Source organism: Nipponia nippon, unplaced genomic scaffold (genome assembly GCF_047370975.1).
Source record: "Nipponia nippon isolate SJK-2023a ecotype South Korea unplaced genomic scaffold, ASM4737097v1 scaffold_35, whole genome shotgun sequence".
NCBI classification, from domain to species: Eukaryota; Metazoa; Chordata; class Aves; order Pelecaniformes; family Threskiornithidae; genus Nipponia; species Nipponia nippon.
Window position 1 is genome coordinate 2,934,237 of NW_028262353.1, and position 23,339 is coordinate 2,957,575.

The following is a 23,339-nucleotide window of genomic DNA, read 5'->3' on the forward strand; positions in this document are numbered from 1 at the left end:
CGGTAAGGAAGCCGCGGGCCGCGGGTGCTCGGAGGTGCCGGGATCCGGTCCCGGCTTTGCGGGGAATTCCATCCATGGGATTGCGTTTTGGTGGCCGCGTCGTGGGGAATTCGCTTGGAAAGGTAAAGGCAGCTTAATTCGATTCGCGTCGCGTAACGAGGGCGGAGGCTAAGCCGGGCTTAACTAAGCCAGGGGTTTGGTCGCAGCCTGGGGAGGGTGGCCTAAAGCCGCCCTGTTTCCAGGCCGTCACGGTTCGGGGGGGCGGGGGCCGTCCCTCCGTCCGTGGGTCGGTGGGTCCCTGTTCCCGCCGTTCTCCCCTCGGGATGGGAGGGAGTCGGGGGCCCTGGCTGGGGGGGGGGGGAGGTGGGGCTCGGCCCCCCCCAGGGGGGAGCTGGGGGTGAGGGGGGGGCCGGGGCCCCCTGCCCCCTCCTGCCCCACACCTCCTCCCGCCCCCCCTCGCCGCCCCCCGCCCCCCCCGCCCCCCATCGCTGCCCCACATCGCTGCCCCCTCCCGCCTCAGAGCCCCGGGCCGCCCCTTTGCCCCGCCCCTTCCCCATTCCCGCCCCTCCTGTCCCCGCCCCTTCCCCATTCTCGCCCCTCCTGTCCCCGCCCCCTTTCTTGTCCCCGCCCCTTCTCCCCCCTCAGGCCCCTCCCCTCTCGTCAGCGGCGTCACGCAGCGAGCAGCCAATGGGGAGGGAGAGCGGGGTGGGCGGGGCGGTGGCTCCAGACGCCCGGATGGGGGCGGTGGCGGCGGCGGCGGCGGCGGCGGCGGGAGAGGCCCGGGGGTCCGCGGGGTCCCTGTGCCCGCCCGGCGGGGGGGGGGGGGGTCTCCAGTCTGCGCCCAGTTTGGCAGTGGGGAGCTCCCAGTCCGGCAGCGAGACGCTCCCAGTCTGTCACGGGGCGATCCCGGTCTGCTCCCAGCCGGCTCCCAGTTTGCTAGTGGGGAGCTCCCAGTCTGGCAGTGGGGCAATCCCAGTCTGCTCCCAGTCTGCTCCCAGTCTGCCAGCGGGACGCTCCCAGTCCGGTCCCCAGCCCCATCACCGGGCGCTTATCCCACCTGACGGCACCGCAGCAAAACCCGACGGCCTTTGCTAAGCCTTGCTTAACCGAGCTGAGCTTTGCTAAGCCTTGCTTCGCTTTCCTGAGCTTTGCCAAGCTTTGCCTCACGTTTTGCTAAGCTTTGCCTAACTTTGTTGCTAAGCTTTGCCTAACTTTGTTGCTAAGCTTTGCCTAACTTTGTTGCTAAGCTTTGCCTAACTTTGTTGCTAAGCTTTGCTTAACTTTGTTGCTAAGCTTTACCTAACTTTGCTAAGCTTTACCTAATGTTTTGCTAAGCTTTACCTAAAGCTTTTGCTAAGCTTTGCCGAACTTTGTTGCTAAGCTTTGCCGAACTTTGTTGCTAAGCTTTGCCTAACTTTGTTGCTAAGCTTTGCCTAACTTTGTTGCTAAGCTTTGCCTAACTTTGTTGCTAAGCTTTGCTTAACTTTGTTGCTAAGCTTTACCTAACTTTGCTAAGCTTTACCTAATGTTTTGCTAAGCTTTACCTAAAGCTTTTGCTAAGCTTTGCCGAACTTTGTTGCTAAGTTTTGCCGAACTTTGTTGCTAAGTTTTGCCGAACTATGTTGCTAAAGCTTTGCCTAACTTTTTGCTAAGCTTTGCCTAACTTTTTGCTAAGCTTTGCCTAACTTTTTGCTAAGCTTTGCCTAACTTTTTGCTAAGCTTTGCCTAACTTTTTGCTAAGCTTTGCCTAACTTTGTTGCTAAGCTTTGCCTAACTTTGTTGCTAAGCTTTGCCTAACTTTGTTGCTAAGCTTTGCCTAACTTTGTTGCTAAGCTTTGCTTCACTTTTTGCTAAGCTTTACCTAACTTTGCTAAGCTTTACCTAATGTTTTGCTAAGCTTTACCTAAAGCTTTTGCTAAGCTTTGCCGAACTTTGTTGCTAAGTTTTGCCGAACTTTGTTGCTAAGTTTTGCCGAACTATGTTGCTAAAGCTTTGCCTAACTTTTTGCTAAGCTTTGCCTAACTTTGTTGCTAAGCTTTGCCTAACTTTGTTGCTAAGCTTTGCCTAACTTTGTTGCTAAGCTTTGCCTAACTTTGTTGCTAAGCTTTGCCTAACTTTGTTGCTAAGCTTTGCCTAACTTTGTTGCTAAGCTTTGCCTAACTTTGTTGCTAAGCTTTGCTTCACTTTTTGCTAAGCTTTGCCTAACTTTTTGCTAAGCTTTGCTTCACTTTTTCTAAGCTTTACCTAACTTTGCTAAGCTTTACCTAATGTTTTGCTAAGCTTTACCTAAAGCTTTTGCTAAGCTTTGCCGAACTTTGTTGCTAAGTTTTGCCGAACTTTGTTGCTAAGCTTTGCCTAACTTTGTTGCTAAGCTTTGCCTAACTTTGTTGCTAAGCTTTGCCTAACTTTGTTGCTAAAGCTTTGCCTAACTTTGTTGCTAAGCTTTGCCTAACTTTGTTGCTAAGCTTTGCCTAACTTTGTTGCTAAGCTTTGCCTAACTTTGTTGCTAAGCTTTGCCTAACTTTGTTGCTAAGCTTTGCCTAACTTTGTTGCTAAGCTTTGCTTCACTTTTTCCTAAGCTTTGCCTAACTTTTTGCTAAGCTTTGCTTCACTTTTTCTAAGCTTTACCTAACTTTGCTAAGCTTTACCTAATGTTTTGCTAAGCTTTACCTAAAGCTTTTGCTAAGCTTTGCCGAACTTTGTTGCTAAGTTTTGCCGAACTTTGTTGCTAAGTTTTGCCGAACTATGTTGCTAAAGCTTTGCCTAACTTTGTTGCTAAGCTTTGCCTAACTTTGTTGCTAAGCTTTGCCTAACTTTGTTGCTAAGCTTTGCCTAACTTTGTTGCTAAGCTTTGCCTAACTTTGTTGCTAAGCTTTGCCTAACTTTGTTGCTAAGCTTTGCCTAACTTTGTTGCTAAGCTTTGCCTAACTTTGTTGCTAAGCTTTGCTTCACTTTTTGCTAAGCTTTACCTAATGTTTTGCTAAGCTTTACCTAAAGCTTTTGCTAAGCTTTGCCGAACTTTGTTGCTAAGCTTTGCCTAACTTTGTTGCTAAGCTTTGCCTAACTTTGTTGCTAAGCTTTGCCTAACTTTGTTGCTAAGCTTTGCCTAACTTTGTTGCTAAGCTTTGCTTCACTTTTTGCTAAGCTTTACCTAACTTTGCTAAGCTTTACCTAATGTTTTGCTAAGCTTTACCTAAAGCTTTTGCTAAGCTTTGCCGAACTTTGTTGCTAAGCTTTGCCTAACTTTGTTGCTAAGCTTTGCCTAACTTTGTTGCTAAGCTTTGCCTAACTTTGTTGCTAAGCTTTGCCTAACTTTGTTGCTAAGCTTTGCTTCACTTTTTCCTAAGCTTTGCCTAACTTTTTGCTAAGCTTTGCTTCACTTTTTCTAAGCTTTACCTAACTTTGCTAAGCTTTACCTAATGTTTTGCTAAGCTTTACCTAAAGCTTTTGCTAAGCTTTGCCGAACTTTGTTGCTAAGTTTTGCCGAACTTTGTTGCTAAAGCTTTGCCTAACTTTGTTGCTAAGCTTTGCCTAACTTTGTTGCTAAGCTTTGCCTAACTTTGTTGCTAAGCTTTGCCTAACTTTGTTGCTAAGCTTTGCCTAACTTTGTTGCTAAGCTTTGCCTAACTTTGTTGCTAAGCTTTGCCTAACTTTGTTGCTAAGCTTTGCTTCACTTTTTGCTAAGCTTTACCTAATGTTTTGCTAAGCTTTACCTAAAGCTTTTGCTAAGCTTTGCCGAACTTTGTTGCTAAGCTTTGCCTAACTTTGTTGCTAAGCTTTGCCTAACTTTGTTGCTAAGCTTTGCCTAACTTTGTTGCTAAGCTTTGCCTAACTTTGTTGCTAAGCTTTGCTTCACTTTTTGCTAAGCTTTACCTAACTTTGCTAAGCTTTACCTAATGTTTTGCTAAGCTTTACCTAAAGCTTTTGCTAAGCTTTGCCGAACTTTGTTGCTAAGTTTTGCCGAACTTTGTTGCTAAGTTTTGCCGAACTATGTTGCTAAAGCTTTGCCTAACTTTTTGCTAAGCTTTGCCTAACTTTTTGCTAAGCTTTGCCTAACTTTGTTGCTAAGCTTTGCCTAACTTTGTTGCTAAGCTTTGCCTAACTTTGTTGCTAAGCTTTGCTTCACTTTTTGCTAAGCTTTGCCTAACTTTGTTGCTAAGCTTTGCTTCACTTTTTCTAAGCTTTACCTAACTTTGCTAAGCTTTACCTAATGTTTTGCTAAGCTTTACCTAAAGCTTTTGCTAAGCTTTGCCGAACTTTGTTGCTAAGTTTTGCCGAACTTTGTTGCTAAGTTTTGCCGAACTTTGTTGCTAAGTTTTGCCGAACTTTGTTGCTAAGTTTTGCCGAACTATGTTGCTAAAGCTTTGCCGAACTTTGTTGCTAAGCTTTGCCTAACTTTGTTGCTAAGCTTTGCCTAACTTTGTTGCTAAGCTTTGCCTAACTTTGTTGCTAAGCTTTGCCTAACTTTGTTGCTAAGCTTTGCCTAACTTTGTTGCTAAGCTTTGCCTAACTTTGTTGCTAAGCTTTGCCTAACTTTTTGCTAAGCTTTGCTTCACTTTTTCTAAGCTTTACCTAACTTTGCTAAGCTTTACCTAATGTTTTGTTAAGCTTTACCTAAAGCTTTTGCTAAGCTTTGCCTAACTTTTTTGCCAAGCTTTGCCTCACTTTGCTGAGTCTCCTTGTCATTTGCTGTTGGCCCCTTTATCCCTGGCCAGGAGCTGGGGGCCGGGGCCGCGGGTGAGTTTTGGTGCGGAATTGAGGAGGAATTCCATTTTCCCCCAGGATTTTGCTTCCAATCCCGGGGGATCGGCGCGTCGCTCCGGCAAAGAGGCTCCGGGCTGGGGCTGGGCCGGAGTTTGGGGTTCGCCGGGGGGATTTTGGGGGTGACCCCGCCGCGCGCGTGGCGTTTGGGGGCTGTGGCCCTCGCTCCCGGCCGGACCAGGGGTCCTGAGCCCCCGTTTTGGACCCCAAAATCCACATTTTTTCCCCTCCTTTATTTCAACAACAGCTGAAACCCCCCCAATTCACCCTTCTTCTCCCCAGACAGAGGCGTCGCGGGGTTTTCTGATTCATAACTCGGCTCAAAACCACCCCCGAAACGGAGAAATATTCACTTTATCAGAGACGGGATAATTTATCGCAGGATTTGGGGGTTCTGGGGCCGGATCGCTGAGGGGCATCCCCGATTTCTCACCCTCTCTGCAGCCTCCAGGTGGAAAAAAATACGTTTAAGCCCATTATTGATGATTTTTTTACCTTTTTCCCAGCAATTCCGAGCGAGGAGGGAGGCGGTTTTTCACTCCACGAGGCCCCGGAGGAGCGAAGCGTCCCTGCAGCCGCCGCTTTGACGTAAAAAACCCCCAAAATGTGATGGTTCCCCCCAAAATGTGATGGTTGGGGGAGCGGCTCCCCAATTCCCGCGATCCCAAACCCCGAATCGGAGGGGGGGGGGGGGGGGCAGAATGAACCCCCAACTCTGAGGTAATTGGCCCCAAATTCTGGTCATTAAACCCCAGTTCTGGGGTCATTAAAACCCCAATTCTGAGGTAATTATTCCCAAAATATTGGATCATTATTCCCAAATTGTGGGGTCATTAAATCCCCAATTCTGGGGTATTTATCCCCCAGTTCTGAGGTAATTATCCCCCAATTCTGGCGTAATTAATCCCAAATTCTGGGGTCATTAATCCCAAATTCTGGGGACATGAAATCCGCAGTTCTGGGGTCATTATCCCTGAATTCTGGTCATTAAACCCCCAATTCTGGGGTCATTATCCCCCAATTCTGGCGTAACTAATCCCAAATTATTGGGTCATTATCCCCCAAATCTGGGGTCATTAATCCCAAATTATTGGGTCATTATCCCCCAAATCTGGGGTCATTAATCCCAAATTATTGGGTCATTATCCCTGAATTCTGGTCATTAAATCCCCCAATTCCGGGGTCGGTTCAGGCCGTGGGGGCGTTGGAGCGAAAATGGAGCTGGGTGGGACGGAGGGAAAGGGATGGAGGGAGGGAAAATGGAGGGAGGGAGAGGATGGAGGGAGGAATGGAGGGAGGGAAGGAAGGAAGGCATAGGGGGATGGAGGGATGGAGGGAGGGGAGGGGGAGAGATGGAGGGAGGGAGGCATGGTGGGAGGGAGGGAGAGATGGAGGAGAGAAAGGGATGGAGAAAGGGAAAATGGAGGGAGGAAGAGATGGAGGAGGGAATGGAGAAGAGACGGCGGGAGGGAGGGACTGAGGGAGGAAGGCATGGTGGGATGGAGGGAGGGAGGGCAGGGGGAGGGAGAGAGGGAGGGAGGGGGGATGGAAGAGGGATGGCAGGAGGGAGGGAGGAAGGCATGGTGGGATGGAGAGAGGGAGGGCGGGGGAGGGAGGGATGGAGGGAGGGAGGCATGGTGGGAGGGAGAAGATGGAGGGAGGGGGGAGAGAAAGGGATGGAGGGAGGGAGGGAAAATGGAGGGAGGGGGGATGGAGGAGGGGATGGAGGAGGGATGGAGGGAGGGAGGGGCTGAGGGAGGAAGGCATGGTGGGATGGAGAGGGATGGAGAGAGGGAGGGAGGTATGGTGGGGTGGAGGAAGGGGGAGAGGGAGAAGGAGGGGATGGCGGGAGGGAGGGAGGAGGGGAGGGAGGGCTGGGCTGAGGGAGGAAGGCATGGGGGCAGGGAGGGAGGGAAGGGGGAGAGAGGGAGGGAGACATGGAGGGGGAGAGGGGGCTGAGGGCTGCAGGAGGGGATGGGGGAGGGGGAGGGAGGGAGACAGGGCTGGGGGAGGGGGAGGGAGGGAAAATGGAGGGAGGGAAAGGGGATGGAGGAAGGCATGGCGGGAGGGAGGGAGAGGGAGAATTTGGGGTGGCGGAGGAGGACTTTGGGGTGGCGGAGGAGGACTCTGTTTAAATGCGGCCCTTGGGGCGCGGCTGCGGGTGGCGGCGCGGGGAGGCGCGGGGAGGCGCGGGGAGGCGCGGGCGCTTCCCGCCAGGAAGCCAAAGGAACCGGTTGCAGCGGGTTGGGAGGCGGAAAAGGGGCCGAAACGTCAGCAAATCCCAGCGCCCCCGGCCCCTTCGCAGCCGCCGCCAGCGCTGGCGCCCCCGGGTCACCGCACGGGCCCGCGGCCTCCGTCCCGCACCCGGGGGCTGGGGCCACTGGGGATAGTGGGGCCACTGGGGATACTGGGGGCACTGGGGATATTGGGGGGCTGGGGGCACTGAGGATACTGGGGCCACTGGGGATAGTGGGGCCACTGGGGATATTGGGGGGCTGGGGGCACTGAGGATACTGGGGCCACTGGGGATACTGGGGGTCTGGGGGCACTGGGGATAGTGGGGACACTGGGGATAGTGGGGACACTGGGGATATTGGGGGTCTGGGGGCACTGGGGATAGTGGGGGCACTGGGGATACTGGGGATACTGGGGAGCTGGGGCCACTGGGGATAGTGGGGGCACAGGGGATATTGGGGGGCTGGAGGCACTGGGGATACTGGGGGGCTTGGGCCACTGGGGATACTGGGGCCACTGGGGATACTGGGGGCACTGGGGATATTGGGGGGCTGGGGGCACTGGGGATACTGGGGGCACTGGGGATATTGGGGGGCTGGGGGCACTGGGGATAGTGGGGCCACTGGGGATACTGGGGGCACTGGGGATATTGGGGGTCTGGGGGCACTGGGGATAGTGGGGCCACTGGGGATAGTGGGGGCACTGGGGATATTGGGGGGCTGGGGGCACTGGGGATACTGGGGGGCTTGGGCCACTGGGGGTACTGGGGCCACTGGGGGTACTGGGGGCACTGGGGGTATTGGGGGGCTGGGGGCACTGGGGATACTGGGGGCACTGGGGATATTGGGGGTCTGGGGCCACTGGGGATATTGGGGCCACTGGGGATACTGGGGGCACTGGGGATATTGGGGGGCTGGAGCCACTGGGGATACTGGGGGCACTGGGGATATTGGGGGGCTGGAGCCACTGGGGATACTGGGGGCACTGGGGATATTGGGGGTCAGGGGGCACTGGGGATACTGGGGCACTGCGGATATTGGGGGCACTGGGGACATGGGATACTGGGGGCACTGGGGATACTGGAGGTCAAGGGGGGGTTATGGGGCAGGTGTGGGTGCTATGGGGCAGGGGTGATGGGGTTGTGGGGCCGTGGGCCGGACCCCGCCCCCTCCCCAGCCCCGCCCCCTTGGAGGAAGGAGGCGTGTCCTCCGCAGGACGCCCCGCCCCCACCAGGTTTGCGATGTAAACACGGCTGGGCCCCGCCCCCGACCAGTCCCCGCCCCGGGGCTCCGCCCCTCCTCCCGCCTCCCGACCAGTCAGCGCCCGCCGCCCGTTTCAAGGCCCCCCCCTCCCCAACACCATAACAAAGCGGCGGCCTCCCCTCTCCCCGCCCCGCCCCTCCCCCCGCCCCGGGGGGGGGCCTCGAAACCGCCGCGGCCCCGTTTCCTCCGGCGGGCGCGCGAGGGGCGGCGCGGGCCCCCCCTCCCCTCCCCCCCCCCCGGTGCGGGGTCACCCCCTCCCCCCCCCCGGGGCTCGGCGGCGGCCGGAGGCGGCAGGTACCGGGGGGGGGGGGGGGCAGGGAGGGGGCCGAGCCCCCGGCGGCCGCGCGGGGAGGGGCCCCGTGGGGTGGGGGAGGGGCGGCCCCGCCCTGGGGTCTCAGCCTATCCCCCCCCCCCCCGCTGTGGGGTTGGGGGGCCACCCCCAAATCCCCCCCCCCCCCAGCAGGGACAACGTCACGGCCGGTGACGCAGCGGGGACGTCGGCGGTGGGGGAGGGGCAGGCGGTGGGGGAGGGGCGGCGGAGCGCGGCCGCGGCCCGGTTCAAGTAATCCAGGATAGGCTGTTCCAGCCCGGCCTGTGCCCGGTTACTTGGCCCGGGAGGCGGCCGGTGACGACGTGGGGGGAGGGGCGGCGGTGCCGGGGGGGGGGTGGGAACCCCCGTCCGTTGTCCCCCCCCCCCCCCCCCCCCCCCCCCCCGCGGTTTTGGAGCTTTTGTACGGATTTGCCATTAAAAAAATGAGCGAAGAAGCGGCGGCTGCTGGGGGGGGGGGGGGGGCGCAGCGACCATCCCCCCCCCCCCCCCGCGTTTATTCGGCCTCGTCCACGCGGGACACGGGGGTCGCGCTGCCCCTCCCCCCCCCCCCCCCCCCGAGCTGGGGCTGACGGTGTGGGGCTGATCCTGCCGTGGGGCTGGTGCCGACCCAGGGGCATGGGGCTGAGCTCAGTGGGGGCCTGATTCTGACCCAGGGCCGTGGGGCTGAGCTCAGTGGGGGCCTGATCCTGACCCACGGCCGTGGGGCTGAGCTCAGTGGGGGCCTGATCCTGACCCAGGGCCGTGGGGCTGAGCTCAGTGGGGGCCTGATCCTGACCCAGGGCCGTGGGGCTGAGCTCAGTGGGGGCCTGATCCTGACCCAGGGCCGTGGGGCTGAGCTCAGTGGGGGCCTTATGCTGACCAGGGCCATGAGGCTGAGCTCAGTGGGGGCCTGATCCTGACCCAGGGCCGTGGGGCTGAGCTCAGTGGGGGGCCCGCTTCTACCCCAGGGCCATGGCCCCGCTCCTGCCCCACCCGCGGGGCTGCCCCTAGCCCCCGGGCGGTGGTGCTGAGCCCCCCAGCCCCTCACCCGGCTCCCCGCAGCGGAAGCGCAGGAAGGCGCTGACGGCCAGCGCCCCCCGCGCCCCCAGGAACTGCCCCACCGTCAGCCCCGGCGCCAGGAGGAAGCCCTGGGCCAGCAGCCGCTCCTCCTCCTCCTCCTCGCCCCGGGGCCGATCCTGCGGGGTGCCCAGCGCCCGGGGGGCCAGCCCCACCACGTGCTGGGCCACCTTGCGCCCCACCTCCTCCAGCGTCGCCTCCGCTTGCCGCGGCTCCTGCACCCGAAAGGCCACCACCGCCCCGTAGGTGCCCATGGCTACTGGCGCCTTGGCCGGTAGCCACCCGTGGGCGTAGGTGGCCACGTAGCCATCTTCCTCCGGCGCCCGCAGCCAGGCGGCGCGGCGCAGGGCCACCTTCTCCCCCAGTTTGCCTGGAAAAGGGGGGGCGGGGGTTGGGGGGGGAGCCTGTCCCTCCCCATCCCCCCCCCGCATCCCTGGGTCCGTCCGTCCCCCCTCCCCCCACGTCCCCAAACCCCTGCCTGAGCCACGGGCTCGTCCCCAGGGAGGGGTTCCCTGCCCATCCCCCCCACCAGGGTCCCTGCCCCCCCCGGGTTTCCCCTCCCCCCCGGGGGTTCCCCATCCCCCCCCCCCCAGGTTCCCTGCCCCCTTCTAGGGATCCCTGCCCCCCCCCCCTCGGGGGTTCCCCATCCCCCCAAGGATTCCCTGCCCCACCCCCTATTCCCCACCCCCTCAGGGGGTTCCTTGCCCCTCCCCCACAAGGGGTTCCCCCCCCCCCCCGCTATTCCCCACCCCTCCCAGGGTTTCTCCCCCCCGGAGGTTCCCCCCCCCGAGGTTCCCCATCGCCCAGGGTTTCTCCCTCCCCCCCCCCCAGGATTCCCTGCTCCCCCCCCCGTATTCCCCACCCCCTCAGGGGGTTCCCTGCCCCTCCCCCCCAAAGGGTTTCCCCACACACCCCCCGAGGTTCCCCACCCCCCTGGGGTTTCTCCCCTCCCCCCCCCAATATTCCCCACCCCCTCAAGGGTTCCCCCCCCCCCCCGGGGTTTCTCCCCTCCCCCCCTCACCGATGGCCATGGCGATGCTGTCGCTGAGCAGCTCCCCCCCGGGCCCCGTCCGCAGCTGCGCCAGCTCCTCCGCCCCCAACCGGTGCTGCAGGAACGGTGGGAGGGGGGGGTTTGGGGGGCTGGGGGGGTTTCCCCCCCCCAGCCCCCCCCAAAACCCCCCCCCCTCCCCCCTCACCTCAGCGCACGTCACCGGCGCGGCGCGGCAATGGGCCATGGCCCCCAGCGCCGCCAGCTCCACCACGCGCTGGAACTCGGCCGTTCGGGCCACGAAATCGGTCTCGCAGTTGACCTGCGGCGGGGGGAGGGGAGAAAAACGATGGCACCCAAAGCCCCCGGGGGGGGGGGTGGGGGGGGGGGGGGGTGTCCCCTGTCCCCGCGTGTCGCCTCCCCCGCAGCGTCACCCACCTCCACCATGACGGCGGCCGTCCCCTCCCGCAGCAGCCCCAGCAGCCCCTGCTGCGCTCGGCGGCCCTGCACCGCGCTGGCCCGGCTCCAGCCCTGCCGCTGCGCCTGCTCCTGCAGCCAGGCCTCCGCCTGCGGGGGGACAGACGGACACGGGGGGACAGACGGACACGGGGGGGGGGACACGGACACGGGGGAACACGGGGACACGGGGGGGGCACGGACACAGGGGGACACGAGGGGACACGGGGACACACGGACACAGGGGGACACGGGGACGGGGGGACACGAGGAGACACGGGAACACACGGACACGAGGGGACACAGGGACACACACGGACACGGGGGGACATGGGAGGACACGGGGGAACATGGGGGGACAAGGGGACACAGGGACACGGGGACACACAGGGACAGGGGGACACGAGGGGACACGGAAACACACGGGCACAGGGGGACACGAGGGGACACAGGGACACACAGGGACACACACGGACACGGGGGGACATGGGAGGACACAGAGGAACATGGGGGGCAAGGGGACACGGGGACACACAGACACGGGGACGCACAGGGACAGGGGGACACGAGGGGACACGGAAACACACAGACACAGGGGGACACGAGGGGACACAGGGACACACATGGACATGGGGGGACAGACGGACACGGGGGGACATGGGGGACCCGAGGGGACACGGAAATACACGGACACAGAGGGACACGAGGGGACACAGGGACACACACAGACACGGGGGGACACACGGACACAGGGGGACACGGGGGGACATGGGGACACACGGGGACAGGGGGACATGAGGGGACACGGGAACATGGACACAGGGACACGAGGGGACACGGGGACACACAGACACGGGGGGACACACGGACACAGGGCGACACGAGGGGACACAGGGACACACACGGACATGGGGGGACACACGGACACAGGGCGACACGAGGGGACACGGGGACACACGGACATGAGCGGACACAAGGGGACACACGGACACGGGGGGGGCTGCAGCCCTGGCCCAGGGAGGGTGCAGCTCCCCCGGGTCCCCTCCCCCTCTGCTGGGCCCCAGGAGCCCCCCCCCCACTTGTCCCCTCCCCAGGTCCCCACCCCCCTTCTCTGGTTGCCCCCCGTCCCCCTTTACTGGTCCCCATCCCCCCCACCCCACCCCCCGTGTCAGCGTCCCCCAGGTCCAGTCCCCCCCATCCCCTTTTCCAGGTCCCTTCCCCTCCCCCCCAGGTCCCTGCCCCCCTGCCCCCCCACACAGGGAGGGGTTCCCTGCCCATCCCCCCCCCCCAAGGGTCCCTGACCCCCCCCGGGGGTTCCCCATCCCCCCAAGGATTCCCTGCCCCCCCCATTCCCCACCCCCTCAGGGGGGTTCCCTGCCCCTCCCCCCAAGGGGTTTCCCCACCCCCCATCCCCTTTTCCAGGTCCCTTCCCCTCCCCCCCGGTCCCTACCCCCCTTCCCCCCCCCCAAGTCCCTCCCATGGTGTCCCCATTCCCCCCCCCAGTGTCCCCCAGGTCCCCTCCCCCCCCACGTCCCGCCCCCCGGTTCCTCGCCCCCCCCCCAGCTGCGTCCCTATGTCCCCCTCCCCCTCGGTTCCACACCCCCCCGCCCCCGGTTCCCCCCCGCCCGGCTCCCCCCGGTTCTCCCCCACCCCCCGTTCCCCCCCCCAGCTCCCCCCGCTTCCCCCCCGCCCCCACCTGCCCCAGGTCCCCCCCGCAGCGCAGCAGCGCGTCCCGGCAGTGGGGGAAGGGCAGCCCCGTTCGCCGCCGCAGCTCCAGCAGCGCCGCTTTGTCCGCCGCCAGCACCGCGGGGGCGGCGCGGAAGAACCGGGCCTGCGGGGGGGGGTGGGGCGTGAGCCGGGACCGGCCCCCACCCCCCACCCCCCCAACGGAGGGGACCGGGGAGCCCCGGGGCGGTGGCGGGGGGGCCCGGGGGCGGAGAAGGAGCCCCGGGGGGCGGCCGGTTGAGCACGGGGGGGGGGGGGGGGAAAGGGGGGTCCCGGTTGGCGGGGGGAGCCCCGGGGGGGGGGGGGGGCGGGGAGGGTCCCGGGGGTCCCCGGTTGGGGGGGTCCCGTTTGGGGGGTCCCGGGGGTTCCCGGTCCCGGGGGGTCCCGGTTGGGGAGATCCCCGTTGGGGGGGGGGGCGCGGGGGTCCCCGCCGCTCACCCCGGCGGCCCGGGTCACCGCGCTCCGCGCCGCCCGCTGCATCCCCGCTCTCCGCCCGCGGCGCACCCTGGTGACGTCACGACGCCGCGCTCCACGCGGGTCAGCGCCACCCGGGCACCGCTCAGGGCGCGTGCGCGGGGCGGAGCCCCGGCCGCCGATTGGCTGGGGGGGGCGCGAGGCGTCACGCCGGGCGCGACGGCGCCACGCTATTGGTTGGAGAAGGGGGCGGGGCCCTGCAGGGCCCCCCCGGGTCCTACAGAGCATCCCCGGCCCTGGCCCCCCGGGCCTCAGGGCCCCCCAGAGGCCCCCACCATTGACCAGCCCCCCCCGACCCTTCTAAAGCCCCCCCAGCCTTGCCCAGGCCCCCCCAGCCCCTTATAGAGCCCCCCCCAGGGCCCGTACAGAGACCCCCAGACCCATATAGGACCCCCCATCCTTACAGAGCCCCCCCAGGTCCCTCATAGAGACCCCCAAGCCCTTATAGAGCCCCCCAGCCTTGCCCAGGCCCCCCGACCCACACAGAGCCCCCCCAGATCCTTCTAGAGCCCCCCAAACCCTCACAGAGCCCCCCCAGGGCCCTTGCAGAGACCCCCAGACCTTTATAGAGCCCCCCTGACCCACACAGACCCCCCAAACCCTCAGAGACCCCCCAGCCTTGCCCAGACCCCCCCCCCCAACCCACACAGAGCCCCCCAGGGGCTTCACAAAGCCCCCCAGCCCCTCATAGAGACCCCCCAGACCCTTCTAAAGCCCCTCCAGCCTTGCCCAGGCCCCCCTGACCCACACAGAGCCCCCCAGACCCTTCTAGAGCCCCCCCAGACCCTCAGACCCCCCAAACCCTCACAGAGACCCCCCAGCCTTGCCCAGACCCCCCCGACCCACACAGAGCCCTGCCAGGGGCTTCACAGAGACACCCAGACCTTTATAGAAGCCCCCCAACCCACAGAGCCCCCCAAACCCTCACAGACACCCCCCCAGCCTTGCCCAGCCCCCCCAACCCACACAGAGCCCCCCCAGACCCTTCCAGAGCACCCCAAACCCTCACAGAGCCCCCCAAACCCCCCCAGCCCCCCCAAATCAGACACAGCAGCCAAACCCAGACCCCCTGGCCACCATTTAATCCCCCTCAGGGCACCCCCAGCGTGGGGCCTCCCTCCCCCCCATCTCCTTCCATAGGGTCCCCCCCCCCCCTCGGCGTCACCCTATAGATCTCGATCTCCTCCTCCGCCTCACGCCGCAACAGCTGGACCTCAAAATAAGGGGGCAACATCTGGCGGAAGAAGCGGCGGGCGCCGCCGTCCCCTCCCCGCATCTTGGCGCAGAGGAGGGCGAGGGCGCGGGGGCCGCAGAGGCGCCGCAGGGTCCCCAGCAGCGGGGGGAAGGAGGGGGGATGGTAAACGATATCGGACCCCAAAATCACCTCGTAGCCCCCGGGGAAGGCGCCCTCGTCCCGGCCCCACACCAAGGCTCGCGCCCGGGGCCGCCCCGCCGCTTCCCTCGGGAAGTTCAGCCCGATGTTTTCCCGGATTTGGTCCAACGCCGCCGGTTGGTCCGTGATGGTGACGTCACCTCCTAAAATGGGGGGGGGGGGAACATGGATGGGGGGGGGGGGTCACCACCCTGCCCCCCCCCACCCCCCCCTGGCTCCCCCCAACCCCCCCCCAGAGCCCAATAAACGCTGGGATCGCTCAGATTCCCAGTTTTCCAGTTCCTCACTGGATGGTGGGAGGATTGGGGGGGAGGGTCTAGAGCCCCATGGGTGCCCCCCAGCCCCATGGGTGACCCCCGCTCCCCCTATGGGTGCCCCCCTGCCCCATGGGTGACCCCCGCCCCGGGGCGCACCCAGGAAGGCGGCGAGGATGCCGACGATGCCGGTGCCGGCTCCCAGCTCGATCACCCTCCGGCCTCGGAAATCGAAGCGCTGCTCTTCCAGGAACCGGCAGAGGGACAGGGCCTGGGGGGGGGGACAGGGACACGGGGGGAGGGCATGGGGACAGCGTCAGAGCCCCCACCCCCCCCGGCCTGGGGATCCACAGGGACCCCCCCGGTGCCCTCCCCCGGTGCCCCCAGGACCTCACCCCCCCCATCCCAACCCCTGGTCCCCCCGTTCCCTGCCCCCATCTCCCGGTGCCCCCCCCCCTTTTTCCCCCCATCCGGACCCCCCAAGGGTCCCCCCCCCTGCCCCAGTGCCCCCAGGCCCCCCCTTCCCCCGGTGCCCCCCACCGCCTTGTCCCCCCCCATCCCTCCCGGTGCCCCCCCACCCCCTCAGTGCCCCCCCCAGGGACCCCCCCCATCCCCCCAGGACTCCCTTTCCCCCCCCATCCCCCACTGCCCCCCGCTTTTTCCCCCCCCATCCGGACCCCCCAGGGTCCCCCCCATGCCCCGGTGCCCGCCGGGACCCCCCATCCCCCCCGGACCCTCGCTCCCCCCCCCCATCCCCCAGTGCCCCCCACCCCCTTGACCCCCCCATCCATCCCGTGCCCCCCACCCCCCAGGACCCCCCGGTCCCTCGCCCCCCCCATCCCTTCTTGCCCTCCCCGGTGCCCCCCACCCCCTCAGTGCCCCCCAGGGACCCCCGCATCCCCCAGGACCCCCCGGTCCCTCGCCCCCCCATCCCCCACCGCCCCCCCCGGTGCTCCCCACCCCCTCAGTGCCCCCCGGGACCCCTCCCCCCGGTGCCCCCCACCCCCCATCCCTCACCGCCTCCCAGACGCAGGCCGCCGGCCCCAGCCGCGGCCCGTGGTGCTGCGCGATGCGGAGGAGCCTCCCGCAGAACCGGTACCGCCGCTCCACCGGGAAGGCGTCGGCGAAAAGCGCGGGGTCGCGGGGGAAGACGGAGCGCAGCGCCCCGGCCTCTTCCTCTTCCTCTTCCTCTTCCTCTTCCTCTTCCTCTTCCTCTTCCTCTTCCTCTTCCTCTTCCTCTTCCTCTTCCTCTTCCTCTTCCTCTTCCTCTTCCTCTTCCTCTTCCTCTTCCTCTTCCTCTTCCTCTTCCTCCCCCGCCCCGGGCCCCACCGCCCACCGGACCCGGGCCCCCACGTGGCAGCCGGGCGCAGCCATCTTGGTGGGGGTGGGCGGGGCCGTCTCCGCGCCGACCAATGGCGCGCGGGGGGGCGCGGCCAGGCCCCGCCCACGAGGGAGGTGGGGTCTGGGGCTCCGCCCACAGCCCCCGCCCGGGTCCCCTGCTCCGACCCCGCGTCCCCGCGCCGGTGCCGGTGACCCCAGGCCGGTCCCAGTGTCCCCTGCCCCATCCCAGTATCCCCTGCCCTGTCCTGGTGTCCCCTGCCCCACCTCTGGTGTCCCCAGGCTGGTCCCCAGTGTCCCCTACCACCTCTTTGGTGTCCCCAGGCTGGTCTCTGGTGTCCCCTGCCCTGTCCCAGTGTCCCCTGCCACCTCCCCAGTGCCCCCAGGCCGGTCCCCAGTGTCCCCTGCCCCGTCCCAGTGCCCCCTTTCCCCTCCCCAGTGTCCCCAGGCTGGTCCCTGGAGTCCCCTGCCCCGTCCCAGTGTCCCCTGCTCCATCCTGGTGTCCCGTGCCCTGTCCCAGTGTCCCCTGCCACCTTCCCAGTGTCCCCAGTCTGATCTCCAGTGTCCCCTGCCCTGTCCCAGTGTCCCCCGCTCCACCCCCGACGTCCCCAGGCCGGTCCTGGTCCCACCCCGCCGGTCCCAGCCCCCTTCCTGCTCCGTCCCTGTCCCGGTCCCCGTCCCCGTCCTCGTCCCCATCCATCCCCGGTCCCGTCCTCGGTGTCACCCTGCTCCCAGCCAGCCCAGTCCCGTCCCCGACCCCGTCCCAGTTGGAGCCCACCGCTCCCCGCCCCGATCCATTCCCCTCCCGTGGCTTCATCCCGCTCACGCTGGTGCCACCCTCCGTCCCCTCCTGTCCCTGTCCCATCAGCACCAGTGCCACCACAGCCCTGGCCCCTTGGGAGGGCCTGGAGCCCAGCCCCGGCGTCCCCAGCCCCGGCGTCCCTGGTGCCATATCCCTGTCCCTGGTGTCCCTGGTGTCACTGGTCATGGTGGCCTTGGCCATGGTGGCCCTGACCCCACTGTCCCTGGTCCCAACATCCCTGGCCTCATTGTCCCTGATCCTGGTGGCCTTGATCATGGTGTCCCCAGCACCAGCGTCCCTGTCCCCGCTGTCTCTGGTCATAGCGGCACTGGTCATGGTGGCCTTGGCCATGGTATCCCTGTCCCCGTGTCCCTGTCCCCATGTCCCTGTCCCTTGTGTCCCTTATCCAGGTGTCCTTGGACCCGGTGTCCCTGTCCCTGCTGACCCTGCTCACCCCAGTGTCCCTGTCCCCGGTGTCTCTGGTCATGGTGACACTGGCCATGGTGGCCTTGCCCATGATGGCCCTGACCCTGGTGTCCCTGGCTCCTGGTGTCCCCGTCCCGTGTCCCTGGCCCTTGTGTCCCTTACCCAGTTGCCCTTGGTCCCGGTGTCCCCAGCCATGGTGGCCTTGGTCCCGGTGCCCTGTCCCCGCTGTCCCTGCTCGCCCCGGTGTCCCTGTCCCCGGTGTCTCTGGCCACGGTGTCATTGACCACAGTGGCCTTGGCCAGGATGTCCCTGATGGTGGTGTCCCTGGTCCCAGCATCACTGTCCCCGGTGTCCCTGGTCATGCTGGCCTTGACCATGGTGTCCCTGTCCCCTGGTGTCCCTGTCCCCGGGTCCCTGCCCCCGTGTCCCTTACCCAGTTGTCCTTGGTCTTGGTGTCCCCAGCCATGGTGTCCCTGACCCCAGTGTCCCTGTCCCCGCTCTCCCTGTCCCCGGTGTCCCTGGTCATGGTGGCCTTGGTCATGGTGGCCTTGTCCCCTGGTGTCCCTGTCCCTGTGTCCCTTACCCAGTTGCCCTTGGTCCTGGTGTCCCCAGCCATGGTGGCCTTGGTCCTGGTGCCCTGTCCCCGCTGTCCCTGCTCGCCCCGGTGGCCCCGTCCCCCTGTCCCCGCTGTCCTGGTGTCCCAGCACTGGGAGAGCCCCCGGCCAAGGGGGGGACGCGGGGCCATTCCCCTCCCGGTGCCCTCCGCCACGGTGCCAGCGCTCCCAGTGCCGCGTCAGCCCGGCCGCCCGGGATAACCAGTAACCGGGGGGGGGCGGGGGGTGACCCCCGGGGGGTCCCGCTGGGCTAATGAACAACTTGCCCCGGGCCACCCCCCCGGGACCCCCCCGGGACCCCCCCCGGCCGCCTGCGTCACCACCGCGCGTCACCGGGTTAATGCTTGTGGCCGCGGCGGGGGCCGGTGGCCCCGGTGGCCCCGGCGGCCCGGGGGGGGGTCGGGGCACCCTGGGGGGGGCGGGGGGGGGGGGTTGGTCCCCGTGTCCCCCCCCCCCCCCGGCGCAGCCCCGTGACTTCCCGCCCTGAGTCACCCGTGGGTACTGTTCCTGGAAGGACGGACGGCCAGGATGGACGGGACAGACGGACGGACGCAGCCCCGCGTTGCTCAACCCCCCCCCCGCCCCCCCCCGCCCGGCCCTGCCCCCCCCGGGGCTTTCTCAGAAATCCCTGCCCCCACCCGCGCCGCGGCCCAAAATCCCCAACCGCCCCCGTGCCGGGAAGGGCCCAGTGCTGGGGGCACTGGGGGGACTGGGGGGACTGGGACAGTGTGACGTCCCTGGGCACTGGAGGGACTGGGGGGACTGGGAGGACTGGGGAGACTGGAGGACTGGGGAGACTGGAGGGAATGGGACAGTGTGAGGTCCCTGGGCACTGGGAGGGACTGGGGGGCACTGGGGGGACTGGGAGGTACTGGGGGGACTGGGACAGCGTGAGGTCCCTGGGCACTGGGAGGGACTGGGAGGGACTGGGGGGACTGGGACAGCGTGAGGTCTCTGGGCACTGGGGGCACTGAGGGGGCACTGGGGGGACTGGATGACACAGAGGGGCACTGGGGTACTGAGAGCACTGGAGGGCACTGGGGGTACTGGGAGCACTGAGGGGCACTGGGCAGCACTGGGCAGCACTGGGAGGCACTGGGAGTACTGGGTGACACTGGGGGGGGCACTGGTACTGGAAACACTTGAGGGCACTGGGCAGCACCGGGAGGGACTGGGGGACACTGGGGTTCTGGGAGCACTGGGTGGCACTGGGGGGCACTGGGAGCACTGGGAGGCACTGGGGGAGCACTGGGGGGCACTGGGTGGCAGTGGGAGGCACTGGGGGGCACTGGAGGGCGCGGGGGGCACTGGGAGCACTGGGGGGCATTGGGGAACACTGGGAGGCACTGGGGGATCACTGGGAGCACTGGGGGGCACTGGGCGGCACTGGGAGGCACTGGGAGCACTGGGAGGCAGTGGGAGCACTGGGGGGCGCTGGGAGGCACTGGAGGCACTGGGGGCCACTGATCGGACTGGGAGGCGCTGGGGGGCACTGGGAGCACTGGGAGGCATTGGGAGCACTGGGGGCCGCCGGGAAGCACTGGGCGGCACTGGGGGGCACTGGGAGGCTTTGGGGGGCACTGGGAGCACTGGCAGCGCTGGGAGCACTGGGGGGCACTGGGAGCACCGGGAAGGCGCGGGGGGCGTGGCTTCCCCGGGCCCGCCCCAGGCCCCGCCCCCGGCGGCAGGTGCGGCGGTGACGCCGATCGGCGGCGCCGCGCGGTGACGTCAATTTCCGGCGCCGCCGCCGCGCCGCTGCCGGGGCCGCCATGGAGGAGGAGGAGGCGGCGGCGCCGCCGCAGAAGCGCTTTTACCGGCAGCGGGCGCACGCCAACCCGCTGGCCGACCGCTCCCTGCGCCAGTGAGTGCGGCCGGGCCCGGGGCCCCTCACCGCCCCCCGGGGGCACCGGGGCTCCCGGCGGGGCCCGGCCTGGGACCCCCCCGCCGCGGCCGGGTCCCCTAACGGCCCCGCCGGTACCACCGCCCCCCCCCCCCCCGCGGTCCTCCCGGTACCACCGGGCCCCCCCCAGCCCCTCCGGTAACAGCGGGCCCGCCCCAGACCCCTAGTAACACCGCCGCTCCCCCTCCCCAGTACCACCGGGCTCCCCCTCACGGCCCCTCCGGTACCACCGGGGACCCCCCCCCCAGCCCCTCCGGTAACAGCGGGCCCCCCCCCCGGTACCACCGACCCCCCTCAGCTCCCCCGGGCTCCCCTTCACGGCCTCTCCGGTACCACCGGGACCCCCCAGCCCCTCCGGGCTCCCCCTCACGGCCCCCCGCTACCACCGCGCCCCCCACCGGCCCCCCCCCCCCGGTCCCCCCCCCCCCCCGTACGCCCCCCGCCGCCGCCCCCCAGCCCCGCCCGCCCGCAGGACATGGACTGGGCCCCGCTCTTCCCGGCCTTCTTCCCCCCCGCCGCCCCCCCCGGGCAGCCGCCGCCCCGCGTGGAGTTCGCCGACCTGGGCTGCGGCTACGGGGGGCTCCTGGGTGAGGGGGGGGCGGGGGGGCGCTGGGGGGGGAACGGGGGGCGGGGGGGGATGGGAGGGGGAACAGGGGGCGGGGAACGGGGGGTGAGCGGGGGGGCACTGGGGGCCGCTGAGGGGAAGGGGGGTTGGGGGATGGGGGGGGGGACGGGGGGGATTGGGGGGCACTGGGGGAGGGGTGGGAAACGGGGGGGTGAGGGGACACGAGAGGGGTTGGGTGAGGGGGGGCACTGGGGGGGTTGGGTGGGGGGAGGGGTGGCTGGGGGGGAGAACGGGGGGTTGGGGGGCAGGGGGGAACCGGGGAGGGGGGATGTGGAGGGCGTTGGGGGAGGGGGGAATGGGGGGGTTGGGGGAGCGGGGGGGCCGTGGGTGCCCCCCTGACCCCCTCCCCCCCCCCCCGCAGTGGAGCTGTCCCCCCTCTTCCCGCGGACGCTGGCGCTGGGGCTGGAGCTGCGGGGGAAGGTGGCCGCCTTCGCCGGGGAGCGCATCCGGGCGCTGCGGGCCGCCCAGCCCGGCCGCTTCGGCAACGTCGCCTGCCTGCGCGCCAACGCCATGAAACACCTCCCCCACTTCTTCCGCAAGGCTCAGGTGGGGACCCCTCCCCCCAACCCCCCCCCCCCACCCAGCACCCCCAACCCCCCTCCCCCGGGTGCCAGCACCCAGCACCATCCCCCCCCCTTTTCCACCTCCCCCAGCGCCGAGCGGAGTGGGGGAGGGGGCGTGGGCGCCAAGCGGGGTGCTGACCCCCCCCCCCGCCCCCCAATTTGCTCGCCCCTCCCCCAGCTCAGCAAGATGTTCTTCCTCTTCCCCGACCCCCACTTCAAGCGCACCAAGCACAAATGGCGGATCATCAGCCCGGCGCTGCTGGCCGAGTACGGCTACGTCCTGCGCCCCGGGGTGAGCCCCCCGTGTCCCCAACCCCCCTCAATGTCCCCACCCCTCCCCCCGTGTCCCCAGATTCCCCCCACAATGTCCCCAACCCCCCCCCCGTGCCCCCACTTTTCCCCCCCAGTGTCCCCAATGTCCCCCCCGTGTCTCCAAATTCCCCCCTCCGTGTCCCCAGTCGCCCCCCAGTGTCCCCAAATTCCCCCCCAATGTCCCCAACCCCCCGTGCCCCCAACTCCCCCCCAGTGTCCCCAAATGCCCCCAACCCCCCCTCAATGTCCCCAACCCCCCCAATGGCCCCAATTCCCCCCGTGTCCCCAACCCCTTCAATGTCCCCAGCCCCCCGTGCCCCCATCTCCCCCTCCAGTGTTCCCAACGCCTCAGTGTCCCCCCTCCGTGTCCCCAATCACCCCCCCAGTGTCCCCAAATTCCCCCCCAATGTCCCCAACCCCCCATGTCCCCAATCCCCCTGTGCCCTCAACTCCCCTCCCAGTGTCCCCAACGCCCCAATGTCCCCACCCCCGTGTCCCCAAATTCACCCCTCAATGTCCCAACTCCCCGTGTCCCCAAATTCCCCCCCAATGCCCCCAACCCCCCTATGTGTCCCCAACCCCCCATGCCCCCACCTCCCCCCGCAGTGTCCCCAATGTCCCCACCCTCTGTGTCCCCAAATTCCCCCCTCAATGTCCCCAACCCCCCGTGTCCCCAACCCCCCTGTGCCCCCAACTTCCTCCTGCGTCCCCAACCCCCTTCAATGTCCCCAACCCCCCCAATGTCCCCCTCCCCCCCCTGCCCCCCCGCCCCAGGGACGCACCGGATCCCCCCAAAGCGGAGTGGGGGGATCCAGCCCTGCCGGGTGGGGGGGAACACGACTTTGGGGACCCCTCCCCCGTTTTGGGGTGTCCCCCCCCGGCCGGTGACACCGGGGCGGTCCCCAGGGGCTGGTGTACACGGTGACGGACGTGGCGGAGGTGCACGAGTGGATGGTGAGGCATTTCGGGGAGCACCCGCTCTTCGAGGAGGTGCCGCTGGCCCAGCTGGTGAGCGGGGGGGGGGGGGTGGTGGTGGTTACTGGGAGGGCACTGGGAGGCACTGGGCGGTGACCGCTGCCCCCCAGGACGGTGACCCGCTGGTGGCCCGCCTGGGCACCTGCACGGAGGAGGGCCGCAAGGTGCAGCGCAGCGGCCGCCGGATTTTCCCCGCCGTCTTCCGCCGCCTCCCGGATCCGGCGCCGGGGGGGGACGCCTGAGGGGACGCCGGGGGGACAGGACACGTCCCCCCCCCTCCCCCCCACGCGTGTCCCCCCCTCCCCCCCAATTCTGCAATAAAGCTGCGGCCCCCAGCCCCGTCCCCTCCTGGTGTCGCCGTCACCGCCCCCCCCCGCCCGGGGAATTTGGGAAGGGGGGGGGGGGGGGGGGGGCGGCTCCTGCCTCAGTTTCCCCGCGAAGGAAACCCCCGTGGGGGGCGGGGCTGCCCCTCCCCCGCGTGGGGTGGGGGCCCCCCCATCCCCCCGTCATGGGTGGGGGGTTTCCACCGCCGCAGCCCGGCCTTTCCGGTGTCGCAAGCCGGTAATTCCCGGGAATCCGGTGGCTTGGGGGGGGGGGGGGGGGGCACCCCCGTGTCCACCCCACGGGGGGGGGTGGGGTGGCCCCTCCCCCAGGCTTCCCGCGGGACTGGGGGCACTGGTTGGACTGGGAGGGGGCTGGGGGGGGGGTGCGTGTCCCCGTGGGGGGTCCCCAATCCCCAACCCCAGTTTGGGGGGCGCTGGGAACCGGCGCGGGACTGGGAGGGGGCGGGGAGCGAGCGCGGCCCTGGCCCCGCCCACGCTTGTGCGCGCCCTGCGGGAGGGGCGGCCC

The 23,339-nt window shown here is 66.6% G+C and overlaps 4 protein-coding genes across 6 annotated transcripts; 1 reads left to right on the forward strand and 3 right to left on the reverse strand.

The window, feature by feature from the left end:
- Positions 1–9,122: 9,122 nt before the first annotated feature.
- On the reverse strand, positions 9,123–13,408 carry TSFM (Ts translation elongation factor, mitochondrial). Of its 2 annotated transcripts, XM_087771641.1 has the most exons (6): positions 13,253–13,408; positions 12,786–12,920; positions 11,072–11,200; positions 10,842–10,955; positions 10,667–10,751; positions 9,124–10,015 (listed from the first exon to the last, which is right to left on the reverse strand). In XM_087771641.1, exons 1-6 carry the CDS (start codon positions 13,292–13,294, stop codon positions 9,576–9,578), a joined length of 945 nt encoding a protein of 314 aa, XP_087627767.1. In that variant the 5' UTR covers positions 13,295–13,408; the 3' UTR covers positions 9,124–9,575. The 2 variants fall into 2 exon arrangements, with proteins under 2 accessions (XP_087627766.1, XP_087627767.1); XM_087771640.1 differs by having other exon boundaries at positions 9,123–10,015; positions 10,667–10,955.
- On the reverse strand, positions 11,216–12,235 carry LOC148053994 (uncharacterized; the record flags this gene model as incomplete). The annotated part of the gene is made up of 1 exon (XM_087771514.1): positions 11,216–12,235. A coding segment is annotated over exon 1 (1,020 nt), but the record flags the coding sequence as incomplete, so codon positions are not given.
- Positions 13,409–14,378: 970 nt separating the features above from the next.
- Positions 14,379–16,371, reverse strand: EEF1AKMT3 (EEF1A lysine methyltransferase 3). The gene is made up of 3 exons (XM_087771857.1): positions 15,953–16,371; positions 15,095–15,206; positions 14,379–14,824 (listed from the first exon to the last, which is right to left on the reverse strand). Exons 1-3 carry the CDS (start codon positions 16,307–16,309, stop codon positions 14,379–14,381), a joined length of 915 nt encoding a protein of 304 aa, XP_087627983.1. The 5' UTR covers positions 16,310–16,371.
- Positions 16,372–19,823: 3,452 nt separating this feature from the next.
- On the forward strand, positions 19,824–22,825 carry METTL1 (methyltransferase 1, tRNA methylguanosine). Of its 2 annotated transcripts, none has more exons than XM_087771484.1 (6): positions 19,824–19,976; positions 20,472–20,602; positions 21,002–21,186; positions 21,382–21,495; positions 22,422–22,523; positions 22,601–22,825. In XM_087771484.1, the coding sequence occupies exons 1-6, from the start codon at positions 19,885–19,887 to the stop codon at positions 22,730–22,732; spliced, it is 756 nt and encodes a 251-aa protein (XP_087627610.1). In that variant the 5' UTR covers positions 19,824–19,884; the 3' UTR covers positions 22,733–22,825. The 2 variants fall into 2 exon arrangements, with proteins under 2 accessions (XP_087627610.1, XP_087627611.1); XM_087771485.1 differs by having other exon boundaries at positions 21,424–21,495.
- The last annotated feature ends 514 nt before the right edge of the window (positions 22,826–23,339 follow it).

Coding starts and splice junctions, on each gene's coding strand:
- TSFM (XM_087771640.1), bottom strand. CDS start 13,294: ATGCAGCGGGCGGCGCGGAGCGCGGTGACCCGGGCCGCCGGG. Junction 12,921..13,252: donor CGGTGACCCGGGCCGCCGGG/GTGAGCGGCGGG, acceptor CCCCCCCCGCAG/GCCCGGTTCTTCCGCGCCGC. Junction 11,201..12,785: donor GCGGGGGGGACCTGGGGCAG/GTGGGGGCGGGG, acceptor GTCCCCCCGCAG/GCGGAGGCCTGGCTGCAGGA.
- EEF1AKMT3 (XM_087771857.1), bottom strand. CDS start 16,309: ATGGCTGCGCCCGGCTGCCACGTGGGGGCCCGGGTCCGGTGGGCGGTG. Junction 15,207..15,952: donor CGGCCTGCGTCTGGGAGGCG/GTGAGGGATGGG, acceptor CCCCCCCCCCAG/GCCCTGTCCCTCTGCCGGTT. Junction 14,825..15,094: donor CATCCTCGCCGCCTTCCTGG/GTGCGCCCCGGG, acceptor CCCCCATTTTAG/GAGGTGACGTCACCATCACG.
- METTL1 (XM_087771484.1), top strand. CDS start 19,885: ATGGAGGAGGAGGAGGCGGCGGCGCCGCCGCAGAAGCGCTTTTACCGG. Junction 19,977..20,471: donor GCCGACCGCTCCCTGCGCCA/GTGAGTGCGGCC, acceptor GCCGCCCCCCAG/CCCCGCCCGCCCGCAGGACA. Junction 20,603..21,001: donor CGGCTACGGGGGGCTCCTGG/GTGAGGGGGGGG, acceptor CCCCCCCCGCAG/TGGAGCTGTCCCCCCTCTTC.